Source organism: Corella eumyota, chromosome 7, assembly GCF_963082875.1.
Source record: "Corella eumyota chromosome 7, kaCorEumy4.1, whole genome shotgun sequence".
Classification (NCBI taxonomy): domain Eukaryota; kingdom Metazoa; phylum Chordata; class Ascidiacea; order Phlebobranchia; family Corellidae; genus Corella; species Corella eumyota.
In genome coordinates, this window is record NC_137496.1 from 8,570,333 (window position 1) to 8,596,353 (window position 26,021).

General features: G+C 33.9%; 3 protein-coding genes and 1 non-coding gene across 4 annotated transcripts; 2 read left to right on the plus strand and 2 right to left on the minus strand.

Annotated features, from left to right (window-relative positions):
• The first annotated feature begins 2,353 nt into the window (after window positions 1-2,353).
• On the plus strand, window positions 2,354-2,425 carry Trnat-ugu (transfer RNA threonine (anticodon UGU)). Its single transcript has one exon. It is a non-coding gene; the product is annotated as a tRNA-Thr (tRNA).
• A 9,570-nt stretch (window positions 2,426-11,995) lies between these two features.
• LOC145760286 (NACHT, LRR and PYD domains-containing protein 12-like) lies at window positions 11,996-12,616 on the minus strand. The gene has a single exon (XM_082574157.1). It carries the CDS (start codon window positions 12,614-12,616, stop codon window positions 11,996-11,998), a length of 621 nt encoding a protein of 206 aa, XP_082430283.1.
• Window positions 12,617-14,359: 1,743 nt separating this feature from the next.
• LOC145760288 (zinc finger BED domain-containing protein 4-like) lies at window positions 14,360-16,126 on the plus strand. Its single transcript, XM_082574158.1, has one exon. The coding sequence runs from the start codon at window positions 14,360-14,362 to the stop codon at window positions 16,124-16,126; it is 1,767 nt and encodes a 588-aa protein (XP_082430284.1).
• A 1,608-nt stretch (window positions 16,127-17,734) lies between these two features.
• On the minus strand, window positions 17,735-18,323 carry LOC145760289 (general transcription factor II-I repeat domain-containing protein 2B-like). Its single transcript, XM_082574159.1, has 2 exons — window positions 17,882-18,323; window positions 17,735-17,808 (listed from the first exon to the last, which is right to left on the minus strand). Exons 1-2 carry the CDS (start codon window positions 18,321-18,323, stop codon window positions 17,735-17,737), a joined length of 516 nt encoding a protein of 171 aa, XP_082430285.1.
• Between the last annotated feature and the right edge of the window lie 7,698 nt (window positions 18,324-26,021).

A 26,021-nucleotide genomic window follows, 5' to 3' on the forward strand; every position in this document is an offset into this window, starting at 1 on the left:
CCCCCGGTCGACGCAAGATTTTTAATTCAAAAATAGTGTTAAATTTTATATATTTAAATATACATAGTTTGATATAAAAATTTTTTTTTAATTATGTAGCAATAAAGCTAAAATTCATTGCATATAACCCTACATTATCCGACTGATAATTTTACCGGACTGTTTTTTTTTAAATTCGTTAATTAAACATGAACAATTAAAAAGTAATTTAATATGCATTATTAAACATTTAGAAAAATTAAAGACAATATTTTCTTATAGAAAAAAATTTTGTGCTTTAAAATGAAAATAGTTAAAATATATTAAATTATATATTTAACAATGAACAGATAGGCTAACATAATACATAAAATTGGTTGCAAAAATGGGAATAAGTTTACTTAATTTGGGACTCTCTAACAAAAGTTTGAGCTTTATTTGATACGAATACGTCATTTAAAGTGCGAATAAGTCATTTAAAGTGCGAAAAAATAAAATTTATATTTTTTATAAGATGTTTAGCTTTTAACCTATGAAAGAGTAAAAATTAATTTAATACGTTATTAAGCAGAAAAGGCGTTATGGCTTAGTGAAAAAGCGCCTGTCTTGTAAACTGGAGATCCTGGGCTCGATCTCCAGTAAAGGGTATTCATGTTTTAAACTATTGTTGTGAAATTTATTAATTTCTAAAAAGTAGTCTACTTTTTCTGATTTAAAAATAAATAAAATTTGCGGTTTATATTTGCAAATCTTTTTAATGAAACTTTAAATTTGTTTTCTCGGTAAATCTATATATTCTAAAAAATTTATTTTCCTTTTGTGATGTGCATATGTTGGTTAGTAAAAATGAATTTTGATATAATTAGCCCGTTTCCATGTCCAAAAATAAAGCCAGGCTTTGTATTGGACTTTGTGCTAATTTTTAGTCCAAAGCCGAGTTCTGTTTCCATGACCATTTAGCACATTGGGCTTTTTATTAAAATGTTCGTTTTGTCTGTTTGTCAGACTTAAAATTGTTATTGATTTAGTTATAAAACATCTTCTATTGCGAGTTTTAGCACAATTATTAATAACTAACTGAATATGGCTGTTTTAAACTTCTTTGTAAATCTGCTTAACGCAAAACAACCTGTTTTTATATTGTTTATTGCACAAAAAACACAAATTATAAGTAAGGATTTTACCATATAGGAATTAAAAGTTTTCAAATATATAACATATAGCTAATCAAATTAACAGGTTGCCAATTGTATATATTAGCTTTCTTTAAACAGCTTCTTTGTTTTCAGTTGTTTAACCACTTATACCATTAAACACACCATTAATACCATTTTATCCTTCAAAAACAGATTCAAACGTGTTTAAACAAATCTAATAATGCTTTGTTTTTACTTGGCAGTCTGTAAAATTCAAACCATACAATTTGACATTTTTACTGTCTGACAGATATTTGTAGGTGATTTTTTGTAAGATTACACATTTAAATTGACAGTTAACCAATTAATACGGCGATTATAAAATAAAATAACGGTTCATGTCAGACTGTCCGCCTATATTTTAACTTGTGGTTTGGCATGTTTCAAAGTCTCCGTCGGTCAGACAGCTTAACTGCCGTTTTAAAATTGATTAAACCCGTATTTGTTTTTATTCACCAACCATTCTACCTCTTAATTTTATCCATTTGTTTGCATTTTATCAACAAAATATCGCTTAAACTAACAAAATCACGTATGCGCTCACTAACCTAACCAATTGCGTAACCGAAGACCGGTGAAAAGCCCGGGCTTTTTCGAATTAGACCACCTCTTTAGCAGGGCCAAAAAAGCCCGTTTTTTTTCGCCAAGTCATGATATTTTTGGACTAAATTAGTCCCAAAGCCCAGAAAAAAGTGGACATGGAAACGGGCTAAATGTAAATTAAGCGTTTAAATTTGAAAAAAGTAAGCCAAAGCTTTGTATCAACTATTCCGTAATAGCAATTATAATTAGAAATTTCGCAACACGATCTTTTTAAAGACAATATTTTCTAATAGAAAAAGATTTTGTGGTTTAAAATGAAAATAGTTAAAATATATTAAATTATTTAATTAACAATGTCCAGATAAACCAACATAAAACATAAAATTGGTTGCAAAAATGGTAATAAGTTTACTTAATTTGGGATTTTCTAACGAAAATTTGAGCTTTATTTGATACGAATAAGTTAAGTCATTTAAAGTGCAAAAAAATAAAATTTATGTTTTTTATAAGTTGTTTAGCTTTTAACCTATAAAAAATTAAACGAGAATAAGCAAAAATATATAAACAATAAAAATTTTTATTTTCCTTATTACATTTTACTTTGATATTAATTTAATACGTTAATAAGCAGAAAGGGCGTTATGGCTTAGTGGTAAAGCGCCTGTCTTGTAAACAAGAGATCCTGGGTTCGATCCCCAGTAGCGCCTATTCATATTTTTAAACTATTGTTGTGTAGTTTATTTATTTCTAAAAAGTAGTCTTCTTTTTCTGATTTAAAAATAAATAAAATTTGCGGTTTATATTTGCAAATCTTTTTAATGAAACTTTAAATTTGTTTTCTCGGTAAATCTATATATTCTAAAAAAATTATTTTCCTTTTGTGATGTGCATATGTTGGTTAGTAAAAATGAATTTTGACATAATGTAAATTAAGCGTTTATTTTTGAAAAAAGTAAGTCAAAGTTTTGTATCAACTATCCCATAATAGCAATTAACATAGAAATTTCGCCACACGATATTTTTAATTTAATGAGTTTCGTAATGCAATCTAAGGCGTCAGACATAAGATAAAATCTTCGCCGTTGTGCGGTGATGGGTGTTCTGGTCTCCGAACGGAGGCGTGGGTTCGAATCCCACTTCTGACAATATTTTTATATGACTAAAACACGATTTTTGAATTAAATAAACAACTTTTTAATTTCACTAGTGTTGGCATAACGTCGGGTTATAAATAAAGCCAGGTTTATTTAGAAGTCCACGGATATAATACGTAACTAAATTTATTTGATAAAAAAAATTAACTTTTTATCTTTAAACTTAACCGTCATAAAGGAACCAGTATTTAATTATAAGTGAATTACCAGATTTACAAATTGCAAATTTGACTGTAACTTACCTTTGCAGAGTACCAAGTTAAAAGGTAAAAATAAGTTCCCTCGTCCGATTTTTTAAAAAAACTTTTATGTAAAAGATATGTACTAGTTAATTAATTTAATAAAATAAGTATTTATTGCTAATATTTTTATTACCAATTTAGGTCAAGCATCGTCTCTCGGCCTTTAAACTCGACCCAGTAACATCCCTCTACATTTAAACTCGACACCGCAAATCCACTTGATCAGGCAACATCTGTAGGCCTTTAAACTCGACCCCGCGTCATTCCTTGGCCTTTAAAGCAAGTTCCGTAATAAATTTTGCCAATCCCGCATTAAATTCCGTCTCGTTCCGCGGTTTAGTACGTTTGCTTCCCGCAACTTCCTGCATCCCGTACTTTAGTAAAAAAAAAGAAAGTAAATTTAACATGTACTAAAGAATAATACTATAAACCAATACACAAGGTTTTTAAACATTGACATATCTAGGTGAAGCAATTTAATGTGTTCTGCAAAGATAAAAATTTTAACAAGGCTTTTATGTTTATCGATGATTTACGTAATCACCTTAAAATTGAAGAGGAAATAAATCAAACATTTAATAAACAAAAAGGTTCTAAACTTTAATAATATTGAAAAAGCAACTATTCCTTTTAAAAAATTTTACGATCTTATAATTGTAAAAAACTTCAGATTTTTTAAATTGGAAAGTTCATGTAGAAAAAAATAATGATTTGTATTATCCAACAACAAACAAAGTTAAGACCGACTGAAATGAAGGCATAAAAAGTTAAGATCTTATTTAGATGTTGTCTGAGATGGCCCCAACAACAAACGAAGTTGAGACCAACTGAGATGGAGGCATAAAAAGTTAAGATTGTGGCGTCGCAGACCGGAAGAGCCACCTTTATATATCTCATTTTTCTGTTACTATCGTTACTCATTTTCCCGCTTGTTTTTGTTTATGTTATAATGTTCACATTAGAAGTTTTTTCGCCAAGTATTTGTTTTTCTTTTTATTAAATCAATTCATTTTCGTTATATTGTGAAAAATATAATAATTTTCCACTTCATTGGTGACCCCGACCTCAAGTTGAGTTGGTTACGGAATAATGGCTGAAAGTAAAATTGCAGCGGTCACACTGAAGTTGCCACCGTTCTGGACAAGAAATCCCGCTGTTTGGTTTCACCAAGTTGAAGCCCAGTTTGGTGTGCGTAAAATCACCGACGACAACACCAAATATTATTACATCGTTTCGGCTCTGGACGAAGATACGGCAACAAGTATACTAAACATTCTTAACAATCCGCCGGCATCAAACAAATACGAATATTTAAAAGAACAACTTATCAACAAGTGTTCGCTTTCAGAGGCAGAGCGCGCAGCTCGACTGTGTTCGATGCCTGGTTTAGGTGACGGCACAGCTGTGCAGCTCATGGATAAAATGCTCGCTTTATACCCATCCGGTAAGAATCCTGATTTTATTTTTCGACACCTTTTCGTATCTCACCTGCCAGTCCGTGCACAGCTGACACAAGATGTAACTTCAACTGCTGGAGATTTTCGAGCGTTAGCCAAAAAATCAGACGAAATTCTTACCGCCAGAGATTTTGCAATTACCAATGCCGTTCATAAACAACCAGAAAAACAATTGGCTTTTAAATATGGCGTCTGTTTTTACCACGCTAAATTCGGAAAAAACGCCAAAAAGTGCCGTAGTCCATGCCCGTTTTCAAATTCGGAAAACTCCCAAGCCGGTTGTCATTAACTTCATTGGCGATGGCAATCTTTTTTACTTTACAGACCGCACCGCCGGCCACAGGTTTCTCGTCGACACCGGGGCACAGGTTAGCGTTTTGCCGGCTACCGCCAAAGAACGTCGCCATCGTAAACAAGGGCAGTCACTTATTGCTGCTAATGGTAGCGCTATTCCAACTTTTGGCACTCGGAATGTTCTTCTCAATATTAAAGACCGGCAATACACCTGGAAATTTACTCTTGCCAATGTTAATAGGGCAATCATTGGCGGCGATTTCCTACGTGCAAACAGATTGCTCGTCGACGTGAAAGGACAAAGGCTTATAGAAACTGATACATACAAATCGTTTCCAACTCACAGACATGGTGGAACGCCTCTTGGTCTTCATTTCATTGCTGAAAATGAGTTCGCAAAAATTCTAGACGAATTTCGTGAGTTAATTACTCCAACTTTTGATAGCCCTAAAACAACGCACGGAGTAGAGCATCACATCCTCACTGAAGGAGCTCCCATTCACGCTCGGGCCCGCCGCTTGCCCCCAGACAAATTGGCAACCGCCAAAGCAGAGTTTAATAATATGATTAAACTTGGCATAATACGTCCCTCAAAAAGTCCATGGTCTTCAGCACTTCACGTTGTACCCAAACCAGGGGGTGGCTGGCGCCCATGCGGAGACTACAGGCGACTTAATGATTTAACAGTGCCCGACCGCTACCCTGTACCCAACATACAGGATTTCTCTGCCCATTTAGCAGGCAAGACAATTTTTTCTAAAGTAGATCTTGTTCGCGGTTATCATCAAATTGCTATATGTGATAAAGACATCCCCAAAACCGCTATTATCACACCTTTTGGTTTATTTGAATTTCTCAGGATGCCTTTTGGTTTAAAGAATGCTGCCCAGGCCTTTCAGCGCTTGATGGACACTGTTTGCCGTGGTTTTCCTTTTGTATTTGTTTATCTGGACGATATTTTGATAGCTAGTACCCATAAAAAGCAACACAAACGGGATCTTCGAGAACTTTTCCAACGTCTAAAGGAGTACGGCCTTGTAATCAATCCATCTAAATGCGAATTTGGTGTCTCACGAATTGAGTTTCTTGGACATGAAGTCACCTCAAATGGTGCATTACCGCTCCCTAAGAAAGTGAAGGCGATTGCGAACTTTCCACAGCCAGCAACAGTCAAAGGCCTGCAAGAATTCATCTCTTTTTGCAGCACTTTCAGGTCTCTCAAAAAAACCAAGGCCAAAAGCATTGACAGAGTGGACAGATCAAATGAACAAGGCTTTCAGTGAAACGAAACAAGCCCTCGCTAGGGCCGTGATGCTTATTCACCCGCATCCTGACGCGCCAACAGCCCTTACAGTGGATGCTTCCGATTTGGCATTAGGCGGCGTCCTTGAACAGAAATTAAATGGTGTCTGGAAACCGATTGCCTTTTACAGTCGTAAGCTGCGCAAGCCAGAACAAAAATATAGCGCATTCGACCGAGAACTTTTAGCCGTTTACTTGGGAATTAGGCATTTTCGCTATTTCTTAGAAGCACGGCCGTTTACTGTTTTTACCGATCACAAACCTCTCACGTTTGCAATGGCAAAAGTCTCTGAACCATGGTCCGCAAGGCAGCAGCGTCATCTTAATGCCATATCCGAGTATACTACAGACATACGACATATCTCGGGCAAAAATAATACAGTCGCCGATGCTCTTTCCCGTGCTGTAATTAATTCGATCAACGACGGCATAAATTTTCAAGAAATGGCTGTTGACCAAGCTGACGACAAAGAAACCCAGGCCTACCGCACTGCCATAACTAACCTACGTTTTGAAGATGTTTCTTTCGGCAATGGTTCTTTTACACTACTCTGTGATGTCTCCACTGGTAAACCAAGACCCGTTGTTCCTGCGAAATGGCGCCGACGAATTTTCGATGCAGCACACTCGCTCTCCCACCCAAGTATCCGTACAACACGAAAAATAATCTCTCAGAAATTTGTCTGGCATGGATTATCAAAACAAGTTGATGAATGGGCAAAGAGTTGTGTTGCCTGTCAACAATCTAAAATCCACCATCATGTCCGCGCACCTCTTGCCAAATTTGATATACCAGACAAACGTTTTGACCATATCAACGTTGATCTGGTTGGCCCACTTCCACCATCTCAGGGCAACACATACCTTTTCACGATAGTGGACCGATATACAAGGTGGCCAGAAGCAATCCCACTTGCCGACATGTCTGCTACATCTTGTGCACGAGCACTGGTAACTAATTGGATTTCCCGTTTTGGCGTTCCCCTTGACATATCTTCCGACCGCGGCTCTCAGTTTATTTCATCTTTGTGGTCAGCAATTGCTGAACTACTTGGAACCAAGCTACATCACACGACAGCTTACGGACTTTGAAAGCAGCTCGTAAGTCCCGCCTTCAAGAACCTAATTGGATCGACGAGTTACCTTGGGTCATGCTCGGGATTCGCACAGCTCCAAAGGAAGACCTTAAAACCTCCTCAGCTGAGCTAGTGTATGGAACACCATTAACTGTCCCCGGTGATTTTGTACCTGATTGTGAGAAGCATTTTTCAACGCCAGCACATCTTCAGCAATTGCGAGAAAAGGTAGGATCTTTGGCACCTGTTCCCACATCTCATCACGGCTTAACCAAGTCGTTTTTGCCTAGGTCGCTTAACCAGGCAAGATATGTTTTTATTCGCCGGGACGCCCATCGACATCCACTTCAACGAAGTTTTAGAGCCAGGGGATAAAACATTTAAAATACAAATGGGCAATCATAGTCAAGTCATCTCCGTTGACCGTCGTTTTTTCGCAAAGTATTTGTTTTTCTTTCTATTAAATCAATTCATTTTCGTTATATTGTGAAAAATATAATAATTTTCCATCTTCAAAATTAAGACCGACTGAAATGGAGGCATAAAAAGTTGAGATCTTATTTAGATGTAGTCTGAGATGGCCCCAACAACAAACAAAGTTAAGACCGACTGAAATGGAGGCATAAGAAATTAAGATCTTATTTAGGTGTGGTCTAACAAATCCGCCATATTGTTGTTTACTTTCAAGTCTTATCTATTCTATGTCACGTGTTTACACCTTGGGTCTCGTCTTTACACCTTACTAGTATCACGTGTTCTGTGTTACGAGTTTGTGGACGGTTGTTTGTAATCTTACCCAATAAAATACTATAAAATATAAATACGGCTTTTTATACAAAAGAATATCAGGCAAAATTCGTTACAATGGAGGTCCTGCCGAGATCGTTAATATAACAAAAAGATATGTATCGTGCGACTTCGTATGAAATAGAAGCACCTTCAAATTATTATGATGGAGATGAAAGCTTAAGTAGAAGTGATGACCTCGTAACTTATGACGACCTTGAGGAAATTAAAAAAGAAATAAAAACTAACGTCATGGTCAAAGTTATGGATTCAGTTAAAGAAATGAAGAAAGAAATTGAAATATTGCAAAAAGAGTTACAACTATTAAAAGAAGTGCAAAATAAACAAGATGATGCAAAAAATGAACACGAAACCGAGATTTCTCTTATAAAGACAGCGGTGAAGCTATCTGTTAACGATTTAAGAAATGAAGTTTTAACAATGATTAAACCAAGTCCTGCTAAAGAAATCAACCAAAATAAATTTATAGAAGACACCGAAATAAAAAAACAAGAAACTGCAGAGGAAATCGTTCGGCCAAAGCCCCATTCTCAAACAAAAGCAAAAAAAAAATTAAAAACTCAAAAAGGGACGAAATTACTAAAATAGACTTTAAAAGTTCTCCGCAGGTGGTAAATGTTAGGAGAATAATTGCAACGCCTAAAGAAACACCTGTAATTACAAAAAGTTTAATTCGCAAAGCACAACGTTCTGATAAGGATATAAACTCTTTAGTTTACTGGAAAAAGAAATCCTCAAAGCGACCAAGTTTGGTTAGGTTTAGCTCTGGCACACTGAGCAAAACCGCGTTTTCTTATTACCAGCAGTGGGATAGTCTAGTATTGCGGGATGATGTACTATATCGGAGGTGGATTTCAACTCGCAATCAATTCATAAATTATCAATTAATTGTTCCCAGCTCTTCACAAAAAATTGTGTTGGAATTTGCAGTTAATAAATGTTGTATTCCTAAAGTTGCGCTAAGCCGACTTCATAGCAAGTACTATTGGTACTTTAGCTGATCGGACCTGCTTAAACTGATGCAAACAAAATATTTGACTAAATTCAATCCAAAATGTAATTTACACTACAATTTATTGCCGAACCAAGGTTTTGTAAACGGTCAAAAGGTGTGGCTAAGCCAATATGGTAAAAAGTCGCTAATTATTTTATGATTCTTACTTATTCATTGATTGATGTACACTGTTATGTTTATTGTGTTTGTTTCTAATTGCGGGGCATTTTTATTACTGGAAGGGAGTTAAATTTGCCATCCGACTTTTCATATGGACGTGCGCAGAAAACGAAATATTTCACATGTGAATTTGTTAAAAAAGTTGAACAGGACATAGACAAAGCTCATGAATTCGCTAGAGAGAAGCTACAATTTTCGGGCCTTAGAATGAAGAAATATTACGACCGTACAACATTAACCAAAATACATCAAGAGCACGAACCAGTGTGGCTACATTGCCCACAACGAAAGAAGGGACTTTCGCCGAAATTGACATTGCCTTGGCAAGGCCCATATATGGTAACAAATCGGATAAACGATGTGGTTTACCGCATAAGACAATCCTCCAAACACAAGCCAAAGGTTGTAAACCGAAAACTACCAAGTAACTGGTACCAAAATAAAACAAACACAAAACAATCATTTTCAAGTAATACATACTGACCATAATAATGTATACTTACAAACATCCCGCCGAGGGCGTATTATAAATAAACCCCGTAGATATCGCTGATTGTGGTCATATACTCTGTATTTATTTGTTAAAATTTTAGTTAGTGTTATTTCTTTTTTACAATGTATATGTTATTTTCTTATTTTGTGCCTTTTTAAAATATTGGGAGGGGATGAATGTAACGTGAGTGGTTGTTTGCTTTGTTGCCTATTTACAATGTTTTGTTACGTAATCGTTCCGGTTTAACGCCCTTTTTGTCTACGTCACTACTAGTTTTGCCGCCTTTTCTCATTATGTTTATACTAACGAGATTCTATTTTCTTTTGCTTTTAGTGTTTTGTTTTTAATGTTTTTGTTCTTGCTAATATGATATTTACTGTTAGTAATTTGTTTAAAAAAATATGTTTGCTTTGTTATTCACGTTTATTTTCTAACTGATGTATTTTACTTATGTATGTCTATGTGTTGCAAGATTTCATTGTTCTCATACTTGTATTTTACCTGATTGTTTAATGTCGTGGTCGACATCTTTTACGGTGGGAGGGAAGTGTGTTACATTTGGGGTTTGATAGAAGCTAATTTAGTGTTGAGTGCCAGCAAGCTTGTAGCGCGTCTGGATTATTTGTGACGCGGAGCGTTGATTGACTTAATTGTGCTTACGCACTAATTAACGGCGCGCAAGTATTTCTCTCTGATAGACCGTGGTAGCTTTATGTTGATCGTTCTATTTCAGAACGTTTTAACTGTGCACTGCTTTTGTTTTATCGCATGTAACATGTTTTTAATAAAGAGTAAGCCAAAGTAAATTAATTTCTATAAAATTAAACAAAAAAATTAAAGTTTTGTTTTTACATAAAGCAATTTTAAAAATAAATGTTATTTAAATCTTGTGCTTACAATTTAAGTAAAAAATACACAGTAATAAAGTAAGATACTTACAGAAGTTTTTAGTTTTGAACAAGCTCTAGCAATGACCAATCCACCAACTTCTGTGATGTGACAACAACTAATATCAAGTTCCTCAAACTTGTCAATAACCTCACCCAGTAATGTTGCAGTTTCATCACCAATTCTGTTCTTTGATAAGTTTAACTTTATCTAAAACAAAATTGATATTTTCCTTAATTTAAAGATTACTCTGATTTAAATTACAGAAAAAAAGTTATATAATAAGAAATTGGGTAAAATTCCAACAAAACCTTGGAGATTTTGAATCAAATTTATTTCACCAATGTGTTATTGTGCCCAGGTTGGAATAATAAGTGCGCTTTAATGTTTTATTGTTGTTTCTTTAAGCGCGCATAGTAAATGTTTGTTTAATGTTACTTTAAAGAAATGTTACTTCGATGTTACTTTGTAAAACTTTTTTTAGTTATTGAACATTTTTTATTTATTATTTTAAATTTAATATGTGTTCAGGTAAAGAATGTTGAGTTTTGCTTTCAAAAATTCATTTTCAAAAATTCAAAAATTAGACCTTTGTTAAACAATAAAGGCATTGTCACTATTTAACATTTTACAAAATTTCAAATTATTAATCAAAAAAAATATTTTTATACCTAAAATTATTAGTTAAACATTATTGAATACAAATCTATAAATTTAGTTATTTTATCTACTTCAGTTAGTGAATTTCCAGTGTAAATTTATTCTGGGCAATATATCCAAAATAAAAATAATGTTAATTTTGCTTACCTTAATTTTTAAACCTTTAAAGATACTAAAGAGTTAAGATTGATCCTTTCTACCAAACTTCATCTTTAAAGAAAGTGGTTTGGTCTAGTGTTCAAACAAGTAGCCAAGATGGATGTAGTCACTCGGCAATAAAGTTTCTTTATAAGATTTAGAACAGACTGGTTGAGGTCATCATCGTTGGATTCATACAAATAACTGCCAAGTTCAATAAAAGTTGATAAGGAATTGACATTTTGACTTAAATTATGAGCATAAAACTGCTGAGTTCAAACAGGGTTGCAGTATTTGTTGATGATGGATGAAGAATCAATTTTTTTACACAAATCTTAGGCATATGTTTTCAGAAGAGCTCGTTTCTCATCATAAGCTGTTGAAATACCAGATTGAAATTCAGACAAATTCTTGGAACTGTAAAACCCAAACAGAAATTTTGTGACTACCTCCCATCGACTAGTGGAAAACTTCGGAACACATTTTTGAAATTTATCCAGACTTGCCCGTAAGAATAAATACATGGCAGCAAACAGTTGCCAGGTAAGATGACTGAAGTTGCTTCGTTTGTCTCTTTCCAAAATCTTGACTTTCATATTTGAAGAATCATAACAAAAGTGTCAAGAAAGGTTTTAAGCATTTCTTTTATAATTCCAGCCTTTTTAATGTCTTTTTGATCAAAAATATTTATTTTCTGCTCAAACCCATTCCATGCAAGACAAGCTAGACCTTTAAATTTGTTCTCAAGAATGTGTGTGTTGTCAGGAAAATGATCCGACTTCATATAATGCAATAAAGAAGCAACCATAACTTTTGTCATAGTTTTTAGATTAACCTCGGAGCCGGACAAAATTGCTTGATTGATGCAGTGCATGGATAGAGTGCAATTGACAGGAACATAATTGTAAGCATCAATATCTTGATGATCTCGTAGATAGGCTAACCCTTTAGATGAATTTTCCCCACTTATTTGCCTGCAAATGTTTTTTTGTGCTTCCTTATTGAAACCAATTAGTTTTAACACTAAGATAGGTCTGCAAGAAGGATGCCACTCATACATTTGCCTTGGTCGTGAAGTGATAAACTTATAAGCATTGGGAAATAACTTTCCATTAAAAACGTTTTTTAGAAAATCTTCAGCAGAGCCATTTGTAGATACCAAGTTTTTGGGTGCTTTCCCTAAAGTAGTATTATCAGCTTCATCCAAGTCCATCAAAAATAAGGATAGTGTCAGAACTGTTTTTAATACAATCAAATGATTCTACATCAGTAGACTCTGGCTTATCCCATTCTATAGGTGAATTTGCAACAAGAAACCTGAAAATTGACATTTCCCTACGAAAATCAACTGATCGCAAAATAATGCTGAATATAAATTTTATATTTTGAAGAAAGTCGCTATTTTCAGAAAAAATTTCCTGGATCAGAATTTTAATAAAAGTTGATTTGCCAGTCCCTGCGTTTGCCAGGTTGAGTTAACTTGGTTTTTGCCAGGTTGAATTAACTTGGACATTCTTTCAAATTGTTCCTTTGTGGTATAAAAGTGATCAACTGAATCTAAATCTTTAATATCAGTGGAAGAATATTCAGCAAGTTCTAACTCAACAAATTCTAATTGTTTGTCTAACTGGACAGGAGAGCAGAATTCATGGGCAAAACTACTAGCTTGCTCAAAACATAGTTCAGAAAGTTGTTCACATAAAGAATTAACCTAAAACAACACAGTTTTAGATTATTATTTGTTTTAAATATATATTATAGAATAACTATTGTGGTTGCCAATCGATCCGTACTCAGGGCAATGCACAAAAGTCAAACCATACTCGCATTGCGTAACTCTTTATACAATTCAGGTGCATAAATGTGCTGAATCAGTTTATTTAATATGATTTATTGTAGTAGTAATAGGTGATTAGTTCTTACATATGGTACATTGTAATGTAAATAATATAATTTAAGTGCACAAGTGTACCAAAAAGTCAGGCACACACAACTTAGTATACGACCAATAAGTATGCCTGCTAATTAATTACATTTTAGTTAATAAATGTAATAAACGATTAATTGATAGTGTTAATCCAGGATTTGGCCGATTTAAAAAGAGTTTGTATGGTGTAGAATTTACATTAAAATTGAACCACTAGCCCTTGGTTTATAAAGAGCGTAAACAATTAATTAATGACCGTGTTATAAGATAAACAATGTTTTGGTATTAAGTACAAGTATATAAAGGGTTTTGTTAACGTTGGGACTAATTTAAAAAGTCAAATTTATAAACAGTATTTTTGTGTATATACCAATTTGTGTTGTTTGAAATTAACAAATTTTCTTAAGAGGAAAGGGGCCGTGACACAAATTTTAAAGTGGAAGTTTTACTGAAGTTTGTAATTCTTCAGGTTGTTCCTTTAAATAAAATATCGCCTATGCTTGTATGTACCCGAACAACTAAATTGATACTTTTACTTAAATAGCTAGCGAAGATGCTGATATGGCACTATTGTCCAAGCTATCATTTCGAAACGCTATGACAAAAACAAATGAACCTTGGAATTGCCGAAGTCAAATGACAGCAGACAACTTATTTGCCTAATTAGGAAAATAGCTTTTTGTCCCCAACACTATACGGTGGAACTTCTCTTATGATTCAGTTGTTGGGCTAATTACTAGTGATGTGCCGATCAAAAAAGTGATCGTAAATCGCCGATTTTTGAAGGTATTTTGCGATCACCCGATCAGAGTTCAAAATCGGCAGATCGGAAAATACGTAACAACTAGGTATTGCGCCACAAATGATCAGGCACTGTACATGCCTTAACCACATGATTTTATATCAACTATGTTAATACAATATTGTAACGTCACAATTAAAATAGTGTTACGTTTTTTTTATTTGATAATTTCTTGCAAAATCATTTACAGTCGGGTCCTTTTTACTTCTAAGTAAATAAATACCGCAATGTCAAATCGTAGGTCGGATATTTGGACAAGGTTTACTGTAATTAAAGATAGTGAAAGCAAAGCAATGTGTAATACATGTAAATTGGTTATTCCAAGAGGAAGTCCGGGCAACAAAAGAAGCTATAATACAACAAATTTGTGGAGACATCTCAAAACTTCATATTGGTGCAACGAAAGGGAACTCGCGTCGGGTGCTACTCAAATACAACCCACGCTTGAAGATGTCATCGCAAAGAAAAAAAAGTTTGAATCAGCTCATCCAAAGGCAAATCAAATTACGCAAGCCATCGCTAAAATGATTGTAAAAGATCTACAGCCGTTTTCATTCGTCGAAGACGAAGGTTTTAGAGACCTGATGGAAGTTCTAGAGCCCAGGTTTAAAATACCATCCCGCACAACATTTTCAAGAACAATTATACCTGCTCTTAAAACAGAAGTGTGGGAAGGATTAAAAGACAAGATCAAACAAAAAATTAGTGCTGTAACAATAACTACTGATTTGTGGACCAGCAAACAAACAATTAGCTACATCGGTGTAACTGGGCATTGGTCAAACAAAGAAGGCCGGGTAATGGCCTTGTTAGCCCTACAATTGGTGGAAGAACGGCATACTGCCGAATATATAAGTGGCCAACTTCGCGATGTAATTACCTGTTGGTTTTCTTCAACGCAAGAAATTAGACAAGTTAACACAGATAATGCTGGGAATATGATAAACGCTACAAAAATGCTTAAATTGGTCCACCATCCTTGCTTTGCACACACGATTAATCTAATTGTTACAGACAGTCTAAAATCGCAAAGAATGGTTCGTGATATTGCTGCAAATTGTAAAAATATAACTTCAACATTACATAGATCCACAAGAGCCTCGTCGCTGTTTCACAAAACCCAGTCTGAAATGGGTCTTCCTGTGGTTGAAATTCCACAACAGATTATTACAAGATGGAATTCTGCGTTTTATAACGTGCAGGCTGTCTATAACCAACGCTTAGTGTTCACTAAAATTGCCCAAGATACCAATACACAAACATCTCTTTCATTTATTGAAAATATTCGGGCGATTACGTACACCCAGTGGGACCTAATGCCCAAAATTATAGACTTGCTTCAACCGTTTGAAGAAGCAACCAAAAGAATTTCTCGAGCCGAAGATTCAATAAGCGAGGTTATTCCGCTAATAATTGGCATACGTACCATGCTTACTGGCACAGCGGCAGAAGGATTGAGTACAATGAAATGCGAATTAGAACGTGGAATTAACGTACGTTTCGAAAGTATTCTTAACAATGATCATTACATCATCGCGACTTGCGTAGATCCTCGATATAAAATGAAATTCGTCGCTGAAAAAGGAGATGAAATAAAAGAAAAAATAAAGCAAGACATTATTAGTAAAGAACACGATGAAGTAACTGAAGTAGTTCCCTCCACCTCGTTAAATCAAACCAAAAGAGGCCTGCTTGATACTATTGTTGATTTAACATCAGGAAACAAGTCTCCATTGACAGCGTCGGATGAAGTTGATGAGTACCTTCAAGAAAAATGCATTGCTGTTGAAAGAGATCCAATCATGTTCTGGATAGAAAAACGTGAAGTTTGGCCACGCTTATCTCAGTTGGCTATTGATATTTTGTCTTCACCCTCAACGAGCGTGGCTAGTGAACGGGTTTTTTCTGCTGTAGGAAGAATCTTAGAAGAGCGAAGAAACAGACTTAAACCCGAGAATGTGCAAATGTTGGCGTTCATAAAATATAATATGTGACGTCAATACGTAGCGCCGTATTTTTGTATTAATAAAAGTGCCTAGTGTTTCCTTAAATTGTACTAAATGTGACTGTTAAACCTTTTAACAAACCTGTGAATAAGTAGGTAGAAATATTCAACATACTGGGTTATTTTTTTAGTAATTTAGTCACTGTTAAGTTAACGATTTTTCGGTCACGTTATCGGATCGTGATCGCGATCTGATCGGAAATAATTATTACGATTACGAGCCGATTTCGATCATAAAAAAGGCAATCGGCACATCACTACTAATTACTCTTCTAGACTCAACCAACCTGATCTTCACAGGTTAAGCCTAATAATATAAGTAACTAGTATATCGACAAACTCTTTCAGAATATGTTCATACACTTAAAGAATTGGCTAAAGATTGTGGATGTACTTCTGTTACTGCTAAAATTTATGAGAATGAACTTACAATGAAACCATTAAAAATACAGCTGGGTTCAGAGATTAAGGTAAAATTAAAAATGCTAAACTTCAATTATGGAGAGCTTTCATTATCATTTCCAAATTTAGACCAAGTGTGGCAAAAAATGTCGTCTCTATGGCGCAATCAGTTAGCGAGTTCGTCTGTTAACTGAAAGGTTGGTTGTTCGAGTCCACCCAAGGTCAAATATATTTTGTTACATTTTTATTATTATAATTTTGATCTTCAGATTCAATCCAAGTGTAGCAATGTATGTCGTCTCTGTGGCGCAATCGGTTAGCGCGTTCGGCTGTTAGCCGAAAGGTTGGTGGTTCAAACCCACCCAAGGACGAATTTTTTGTTTGCTTCATTTTTATTACCATAATAATGTTTTGCAAATTTAATAAAAATGTCGCGAATCAGTAGTTGTTGTGTTGCAATGGTTGGCGCATTTGGCTATTAACCGAAAGGCAACCCAGAGATCAAAATAGTTTTCTTTTATATTTAAAATTTTTCCTTCGCAAAAAAAGCTTTTTGGAGCAATCCAATCAAGTCGAAGTAGATGACGACATAGGTTTGGATATAAAAACTTTAATGGAGTCTGGTATGAAATTAATACCACTAAATTTTCAAGTTATTGTATTAAAAGATTACTAGTAGTTTTTTTCATACTTTTTTTCTAATATTCCAGCTTGTAAGCAAGGAGAAGTTGACAGCTTTATTAAATTGTTTTGGCAAGAGCAGTAAAAGCTGAATACCCTTAATAAAAATGGTGAACGGTATCGCCCCGAAATTATCAAGTATAAAAAGTTTGATAAATCTTTATTTTAAGTTAGACTACAAAACTTGAAGCTTAAACAATTTTGGTAACAAAAATTTAGAGTTGCTAGGCTGCAGTTTGGCAATATAGTAAATCAGATATGTATAGTTATTAGTTTAAAATTACACAGGTTTTGTCTGAGTATTGCAGCTTAAAGTCGCTCAGCTTATGAAGAATCAAGAGATAGCAATATTCTTCGCTTACCAAGTTCCCGTACATTGTGTGACTACAGGTTTAGACAAATGTGAAATAGTTAAAGCAGTTGAAAATCTCTTTTCTAGTCATTTAGTTTTAATTGAAATGTCCATTTTAAACTAATTAAATTACAGAAATGCATTTAAGTCTGCCCCAGGCATTCAAAAACATGTTCTTGTTGAACTTACACATGTTGCTACAGGAATGGCAACACATGAACGTTTTCTAGTAGTATCTATGGACGAAATGAAAAGTATTTTAAATGTTATATGTACCAAAAAAATATATTTACTATTTCCTAAATATACCTGCTTGAAATTTTTCTTTTTTGGTTTCTGCTTTAAGTTCCCAAACTCTTTTTAGCACTTTTCCTAGGCTAAGCCATCTGATGGTGTGGTAGCCGATATCACACTGCTCTGTCTCACTTGAGACAAACTGTCTGTGATTTAATGCTCGTGCTCTGATGAAGTTTACCATTTTAGTAACAACATCGATAACGTGGTTAATTTTTAGCACTGATTTGCACAACACGTGTTGATGTATAATACAATGCAAAAATATTAATTTCTGATCCGCGTCATTTTCGTTCACTTTATCTTGCATTCGTTTCAAAAGCCCAACGTTTTTTCCGGTAAGATTTGGACAACCATCCGTTGTTACACCTGCTAATCTGTCCCACTTTAGTCCCAGCGTATTCATGCATTCATTTACTTCAATAAACAAATTGCGTCCTGTTGTTGTCCCTTTCATTGAGCGCATTGCTGCCAGCTCCACCGTTATCTTAAAAGTCCGATGTTATCCCGCGGACAAATACAAGTAACTGTGCTGTGTCGCGAACGTCACAGCTTTCGTCCAAAGCCAAGGAAAAAAAATCAAAACCTGCCACTTTATGTTTCAGCAATGTCCTCAATCCTTCTTGTCACGGTTCGGCGGGAGAGCGGGACCTGCAGAAATTCTTCTTCTTTTTCAGGGCATATAAGTGCCACGGACTCCACCATACACTTTTTGACAAACTCTCCCTCCAAGAATGGCTTACTGTTTTTAGCAATTTTGTAGGATATCACGAAGCTAGTCTTGGTTGCGGAAGCTCTGGATGTATGTAGCTTTTTAAAACAACATTGTTGCCTCTGAAGCCCAGCCAACAAAGCTTCAGATGTTCGTGCCCTTTCGGTATCAGTCAAGTTTTTGTATTTTTCTGCGTGTTTCGTCTCGTAATGCCGACTTAAATTGTAGTCCTTGATACGAAGTGCTTTAAATCCCAATATTTTTGTCGGGATTGTTTAATCACGCAAACTCAGTTTTATGAAGATCCTCTTAAATTGATTTCCGGAATGCAAAATCATACAAAGAAGCATGTGAATATTTAAAAAATAATTCCGTTTGCAAATTATATAAAGGTATCAAACGTAACTCTGTATTTAATTGTTTGAATTCTTTTCATGTTTGTACACCTGGCCTACCTTCTCGCTTTGTTCATGATTTATTTGAAGGTGTAAAATTGCATATGATCTTCCATAATATATTAAATACTTTGTGAGCAATGGTTAGTTTACTTATGCCTTCTTAAATAAAAAAAATTGAGGATTTTGAATACCAGGGAAATCATGCCGGAAGCAACCCCCCCCCCCCCCCAATAGCTTGTTTTGCTAAAAAACTAATAGACAGGCAATGGAGAACTGGTGCTTATTACAATTGTTTCCTTTTTTGTTTAACGAAATTTGGGAGCTCTGTTTATTGTTAAGAGAGATAGTGGAATTGGTTTGCTCTCCTTCGATATTAAAAGATCATGTGCCCTACATTAACATTTAAATATGCGACTATATTGGCCAAAGAAGACAACACTTTTCTCAAGTTAAAACCCAAACATCACTACTTTTTGCACTACCCTACTTTAACTCTAATGTTTGGTCTTTTGATCAGATTTTGAACACTAAGGTTTGAAAGCAAACATTCATATTTTAAGCGACGCGCTAGAAATTCCCACAATTTTAATATTGCAGAATATACACTTTCTAATTGTCATCAACTGCACCAATCATAATTATATGCCGGAAAATGTTCTTAACAAAAAACAAGGAATTTTGCAACAATTTTTCAGTAAATTACTGATGTTGATTGTTAAAGACTCTATCTTATATTTTGTTACAGAAAATTACCTTGTAACAATTTTGCCTTTGACAGGCTTATATAAAGTTGTCTCGCACAAAACATTGTTTGGACAGTTCCGATCTTGCGGACTACCTTCTGATGTGGTCCTATAAAATCTCCGGAAATGTTTTTATACCACTTAAACATATATTGTTTGAAAGTTTTTTGGTTGTACTGCAATGCATTTTATTATTTACATTTTATTTATAAATAAGTCAAGTTATTAAACTGTCAACCATTACCTGTGCTTATAATTAAGTGTAATAAATAGTTGTGTGTAATTAACTGTATTCAACATTGTTTATTGAATAGTAACCCTAACTTTTATTTTGATTACAGATCTCAAAAAATGTAATATATACACATCATTTTATTGTTTTATAAGATAAATTCAAAATGGATAGTGACACAACGGAAGATACTGTGGTTTTACTATCATTTAATCAAATAATTGACAAATCTAAGATTAATGTAACTGATGAAACACGGCAACAATTATTAACTCTGTTTACTAAACTTGGAGCAAAAACTTACCTTGATTTAGAGTTTTTTTCTTCTGACGACTTAGGTGACATTATGCCAGTTATTAAAAAAAGAAAGTTACTGCAATTTATATGTCACAGAATTAAATGCCCTCATGATGAATCCGACATAAGTTCTATTAAAAGCTCAGATGCTTCTGAATGTAGTGAACCATCAGTGTTAATTGACAGGGAAAGCTTCTTAATACCATGGCATCTTGTTCCGACAGCTCTAAATGAAGTTTTAAACAAAAAACAAAGACCCTCGCCAAGTCCGCTGAAAGAATTTGTCAGACTTATTCTTTTGAAGATAGGGATTTTGAAAATAAAATTGTTGGAGATGGAAGTATGTCTGTTTTGCTTCAGCTTGAACGACGCGTTGCCAACCATTCTCGAGTTCAGGTAAAGAATGCCCAGGATTGAAAAGAAGCCGTCGAAGGGATTCTTATGAAAAAAAGAACTTTGTAGATGAAACACCTACTGTTTGCCCGGAAAAGCAAAGATACATTCTTTATGGTCTTTACGAAGATGGGGCTAAAGACCAAGAGAAGATAATAGTAGAGCTAAAAAAAAGTCGTAACTACTGTCAAAATGGTAATAAATCAGATGCCGTTGGTTGAAATACAAAAAGATTGGCCCATTCTTTTTACGAAAGCTGGAATTTTTTCGTACTATTTTTTAATTATGGGTAAAACAGTTGAAAATTTCAAGGGTTCAATTATTAATATCATACCAAGATTAATGTCGTTTTTTCAATCAAAACAAGGCAACAAAGAAATTAGACAAATATTTCAACAGATTGATTCCGCAAAAAAAGAAGAAAAGTTTAGCAGAGCTGAAATTTTTGGTGTTCTTACGCTGATTTCATTACACTTTGGAGAGCGTTACGATCAGTTTATTTTAAATGTCAAAAAAATTTAATAAATTTCATGCCGAAAATGTTTTACTGTTTTTCATATACTTGGGAGTGGTCTAGTATATTTTTTTTATATTTATATTTTTGGTATATATATTTATACCAAAAACTATATAGTTAAATAAACTTTAATTTCTATACTAAATTGCTTTTTACGGTAGCCCGTAGGTGCCACTTCTATTTTTTTAATCGCGAGAAATATTTTAATACATCGCAAAATATATTTTGATTGCAAGAAATATTTTAACACAGCGCAAAATATATTTTGATCGCGAGAAATATTTTAAGAGCGCGAATTATATTTTGATCGCGAGAAATATATTGAGCGCTTGCGAAATATTTTAAGCTCATACAAAATTTTGTATTTGATTCGCATTGCAGTAATGGTTTAGGGGTGAACATAGTGTGGTAATGTAAAAAAAATGTATTTATTGATAGTAAAATACAAGGTTAATTAAAGCTAAATTTTAAACCGGACATTACTTTGCAGTTACATGTATGCCTAATTTTAAAAATCTGCCTGTTTGATTTATTAATTTTTTAATGTATTGCTTAAAGTGTGGAAAATTGCAATCCAATGGTCATGGAGAAATGTATTGTGCTTTTTGTGGGAAAGGTAAGTTTAGGTCGTTGTTAAGTAAGTGAATCTATATATAAATAAGATAGGGTGCAGGCCAGGATTAATTACAGTCTAGAATAACTCCAATTCTAAGTTTATAAAAGTGCAGTGTTGTATTGTTTTGCAGAAAGACCTTAGAATGAAAGTCTTCCATCCAGTGGCGGCTCGTCTATGTAGCTAATGGGGCTAAAACCCCCACTTTTTAACATGTTTTTTTTTAATTATAATTTATTTTATTTTGAATAATATTTGTTTTTTCGGCAATGTTTTTTGCTAAAATTATTAAAAATTAGCGCCTATTTTGGCCACGAAATACGCCAAAATTTTCGAAAAACGTAGCGTAAACATGTGAGGGCTAAACCAAAATTAGCCCCACGGGCTGTCAAATAAAAAATATTTTAACGCTGTTTTTGCCTTCAGGATTCCGAAATTTTAAAAAAAGTTGAGAACTTGAATCAAAAAGTGGGGCTAAGCCAACCATAAAGTTGCCAAATAATTTGACAATTTTAGCTTTGTGATTTTTTTAAATTTGACGTTCAATTTACTTAGTAATTAAAATATAAAATAATTAAAACATAATTTGGGTATTTTATGATTTTCTCTGGAGGTAATAAGTCCCTAAATAATATTTTTAAGTTAACAAATAAAAATAATCAATTGGATTTTTGTATGAAAGGTCGTCGCACAAGTTTTAGAAAGGGCGTGCACATGTCTTGCGGAAACAGTCATTTTAGGCTAATTCCGCATACGTTTTTTTAGTAAAAAAATGTATAAATTTGTTAATTTTAATTGAATTTTGGTAGTGTTTTTAGCCAAATGTTATTTATTTATTGATTGGCAGTCGAAGTAAAGTGCAGAGTTTATTCTGCCTGCCCACGCCATATCCAGCCAGTCAGCCCAAACGGCGAACGCCATGATTAGCAGATTAGAGTTTTGCCATATATAAAAAAATATCTAATTGTGGAAAACTTGAAAAAACCAAACTGTGTACTAAAATAGTTTGTTGGCTATTAATAGCAAGTATTTTGCTTAGTTGTAATTTGGTATAAGACTGATAAGAACAAGTTTGTGATTTCTTCGACTATTTTTGTGGATACCATAAACCATGAACCAGGTTGATTGTATTCTGAAAAGTTTTCCTTTGAGTTTTGAGGCAAAGTTAGACTTGAAGCGCCTTGGACCTCATCAGCCAAAATCTATTGAAATAAAAAGTACAGGCCCTAAGCAAAAGGAAATGGCTTACTGTAAGCGAGGAAAAAAAAAGTTTATTTTGCTTTTACTGCCTTTTGTTTGGAAAAGGTGAAGAAAAAGAAGTTACTTGGTCAAAGGAAGGTTTTAAAGATATAAAACATATTTCAGAAAAAATAAAGCGACATGAGAGTTCAAAAATGCACATTACCAATGCACTTTCATATAGCCTACTAGGAACAGTAGATATTCAGTCACAGATCAGTGTAGGACACAGCTTATCTGTTGAGAGGCACAATGAAATTGTTAAAAAGAATAGACACATTCTCGACCTCATTGTTGACTGTTTAAAATTTTGTGGAGTACATGAAATAGGTATGTATGCGAGGACATGATGAATCAGAAGGTTCCTTTAACCGAGGCATATTTTTGGATTTATTGCAGCAAATAGCAAAATCGGATAACGTTTTAAAAGAGCATTTGGAAAGTGCCACAGTAAATAAATACACATCCAAGACAATCCAAAATGAACTTTTAGATTGCATGTTTACTGTATATAGAAATACATTAGAGAATGACATAGGTAATGCTGATTTTGTTGCTGTTCAAGCAGATGAGACAACTGATATTGCCAATCGATCACAATTTGCAGTACTTCTTAGATTTGTAGTGGATGGCTATCCTGTTGAACGGTTTCTGTCATATTATGAAGCTAATGATCGTACTGCTGATGGTATGACCTCCCTTTTAAAACATGCACTTCAACCTTTTCATCTAAAAGAAAAGCTTATTGCCCAGACATATGATGGTGCATCTGTTATGAGTGGGAAAAAAATGGCGTTCAAAAAAAATGCAGGAATGTTTTCCCCATGCCAAATTTGTGCACTGATATGCTCACCAACTAAACCTGATACTAAAGCATGCATGTCAAAGTATTAAAAGCATTAAGTTGTTTTTTGCCAACTTGTCTGGATTCTCTACCTTTTTTTCTATGTCTCCGAAACGTTCAGATGTGTTACGATCAGTTTGTGAAAAACGACTTCCAAGACCATGTGAAACAAGATGGAATTTTCAATCTCGAGCTGTCCAAAGTGTTTTAAATAATAAGGAGAATCTTTTAGCAACTTTTGAAAGGATTCTTAATGAAACACACTGGGACATAACTTCAACACAAGGATGTATTGGATTGACACAACTTTTAAAAGATCCCACATTTCTTTACTTTTTGAAGTTTTTCAATGATGTCTTTCACCATACAGATATATTGTATAATATTCTGCAGTCAAGAGAATCGACTGGGGTGACTGTTGCCTTTGCTATTGATTCATTTCAGAAGGTTATTAATGATATTCGTGGAAAACTTGTGGAACCTAGTATGGAATTTTGTCCAGAGTTGTCAAAACGCCAAAGGGTTGCTACTTCTTCAAGATTGCTGTGCGCAAATGCAAAAGAAGCCTGCTTTAGCAGTCTTATCCATTCACAAAGATGTCATTTCAGCCACACCTGATTTTAATAAAAATGTCATAGAATTGTTTTCCAAGTTGAAAATTAGAAGAACTTTTTTAAATTATAAATAAAGTGTTTTTGATGATGAGTGTTGTAATGTTGATGTTTTCTTAGATAAGGATTATGCCGACCCTCCACTGTTGATGTGTTGAGTTTTCCTGGAAAATAATCGATTATGCCGACCCTCCACTGTTGATGTGTTGAGTTTTCCTGGAAAATAATCGATTATGCCTGCCCTCGACTGTTGATGTGTTGAGTTTTCCTGGAAAATAATCGATTATGCCTGCCCTCCACTGTTGATGTGTTGAGTTTTCCTGGAAAATAATCGATTGTGCCTGCCCTCCACTGTTGATGTGTTGAGTTATACTGGAAAAGCAATTATAAAAATTTAAAAGCAATTATAAAAATTTAAAATAAATTAACTGGAATTTGTTTTTAGGTTGAAAAGAATTAAAAGGTTTTAAAAAAAATAAAAAGATTATATAAATGAATTTTACTTTCAACCAATATGGGGGAGGGGAATGGAGGTAAGAAACAAATTTTAATATTTTATATAGCTTGTTAAAATACCTTATTAAGAAAAGGAATAGTCAATTTATTTACTTTACACAATTTATTTACTTTTTTAAAATCAAATTACAAAAATTATAGTGGTCAAGTTGGTGGAAGAAGGGGTCGGGGTGGAGGAAGAGGAAAATGGGTTTGGAGAGGAGGGGGAATGGGAGGATAAGGGCTGGGGGAAAAGAGGAAGAAGGTCGGGTGGGTGGAAGGAAAGAGGAGAGAAGATGAAAAAATTAGGGTAACTGCAAATATTATACTTAAATATTTCATTAATTTAACAATTAAATAAAAAAATTTTAGAGAAGAAAACATGAAAAGGAAAGAAGAAGAAGAAAGTGAGGAGGAGAGGTAACTTAGGTCTAAATTAACAAGTTTACAATTAGAAAGTTTAGTTTTTTTATTGGGTTGAAAGTTTAGCGTTATTTTTTTAGAATTTATAGTTTAGTATTATATCATTAAATGAGAATTTAGGTTTTATATTATAAAATCTAGAAGTTTAGCTTTAACGAAGCTAAAAGATTTTTCACCAGCTTATTAAAAATAATTTGATAAAAATATTTATTAAAAAAGAAAAGTGGAGTTAAAGAGGAGGAGAGTAGAGAGGGAGGAAAGAAGGGAGCAGGAGAGGTAAATAGTTCAATATCCCTTCATAGTTTGTTTTGTTTACTTATTATATATAACTAATTATTTGTAATGTTGCTTTTAAGAAATGCTGAAGAGTTAAAGAAAAAGGTGATCAAAGTTTTAATTTTTTTCATTAGTTCGTTTTATATATATTGATTTTTTGTTGATATGTAATTTTAATTTTTTTAAATTATATCATTATTTTTCGCACAAATTATCTAATTACATTAATGTCTCAAATAAATATGTTGCTGATTTTATGTTTTAATTAACTTAAAAGTATTTTTACTGCTTTTTATGTCTAAAAAATGGTTATTAGTAAATGGTCAACTAAACTTTAATCCAGTTTGCTAACCATAAATGAA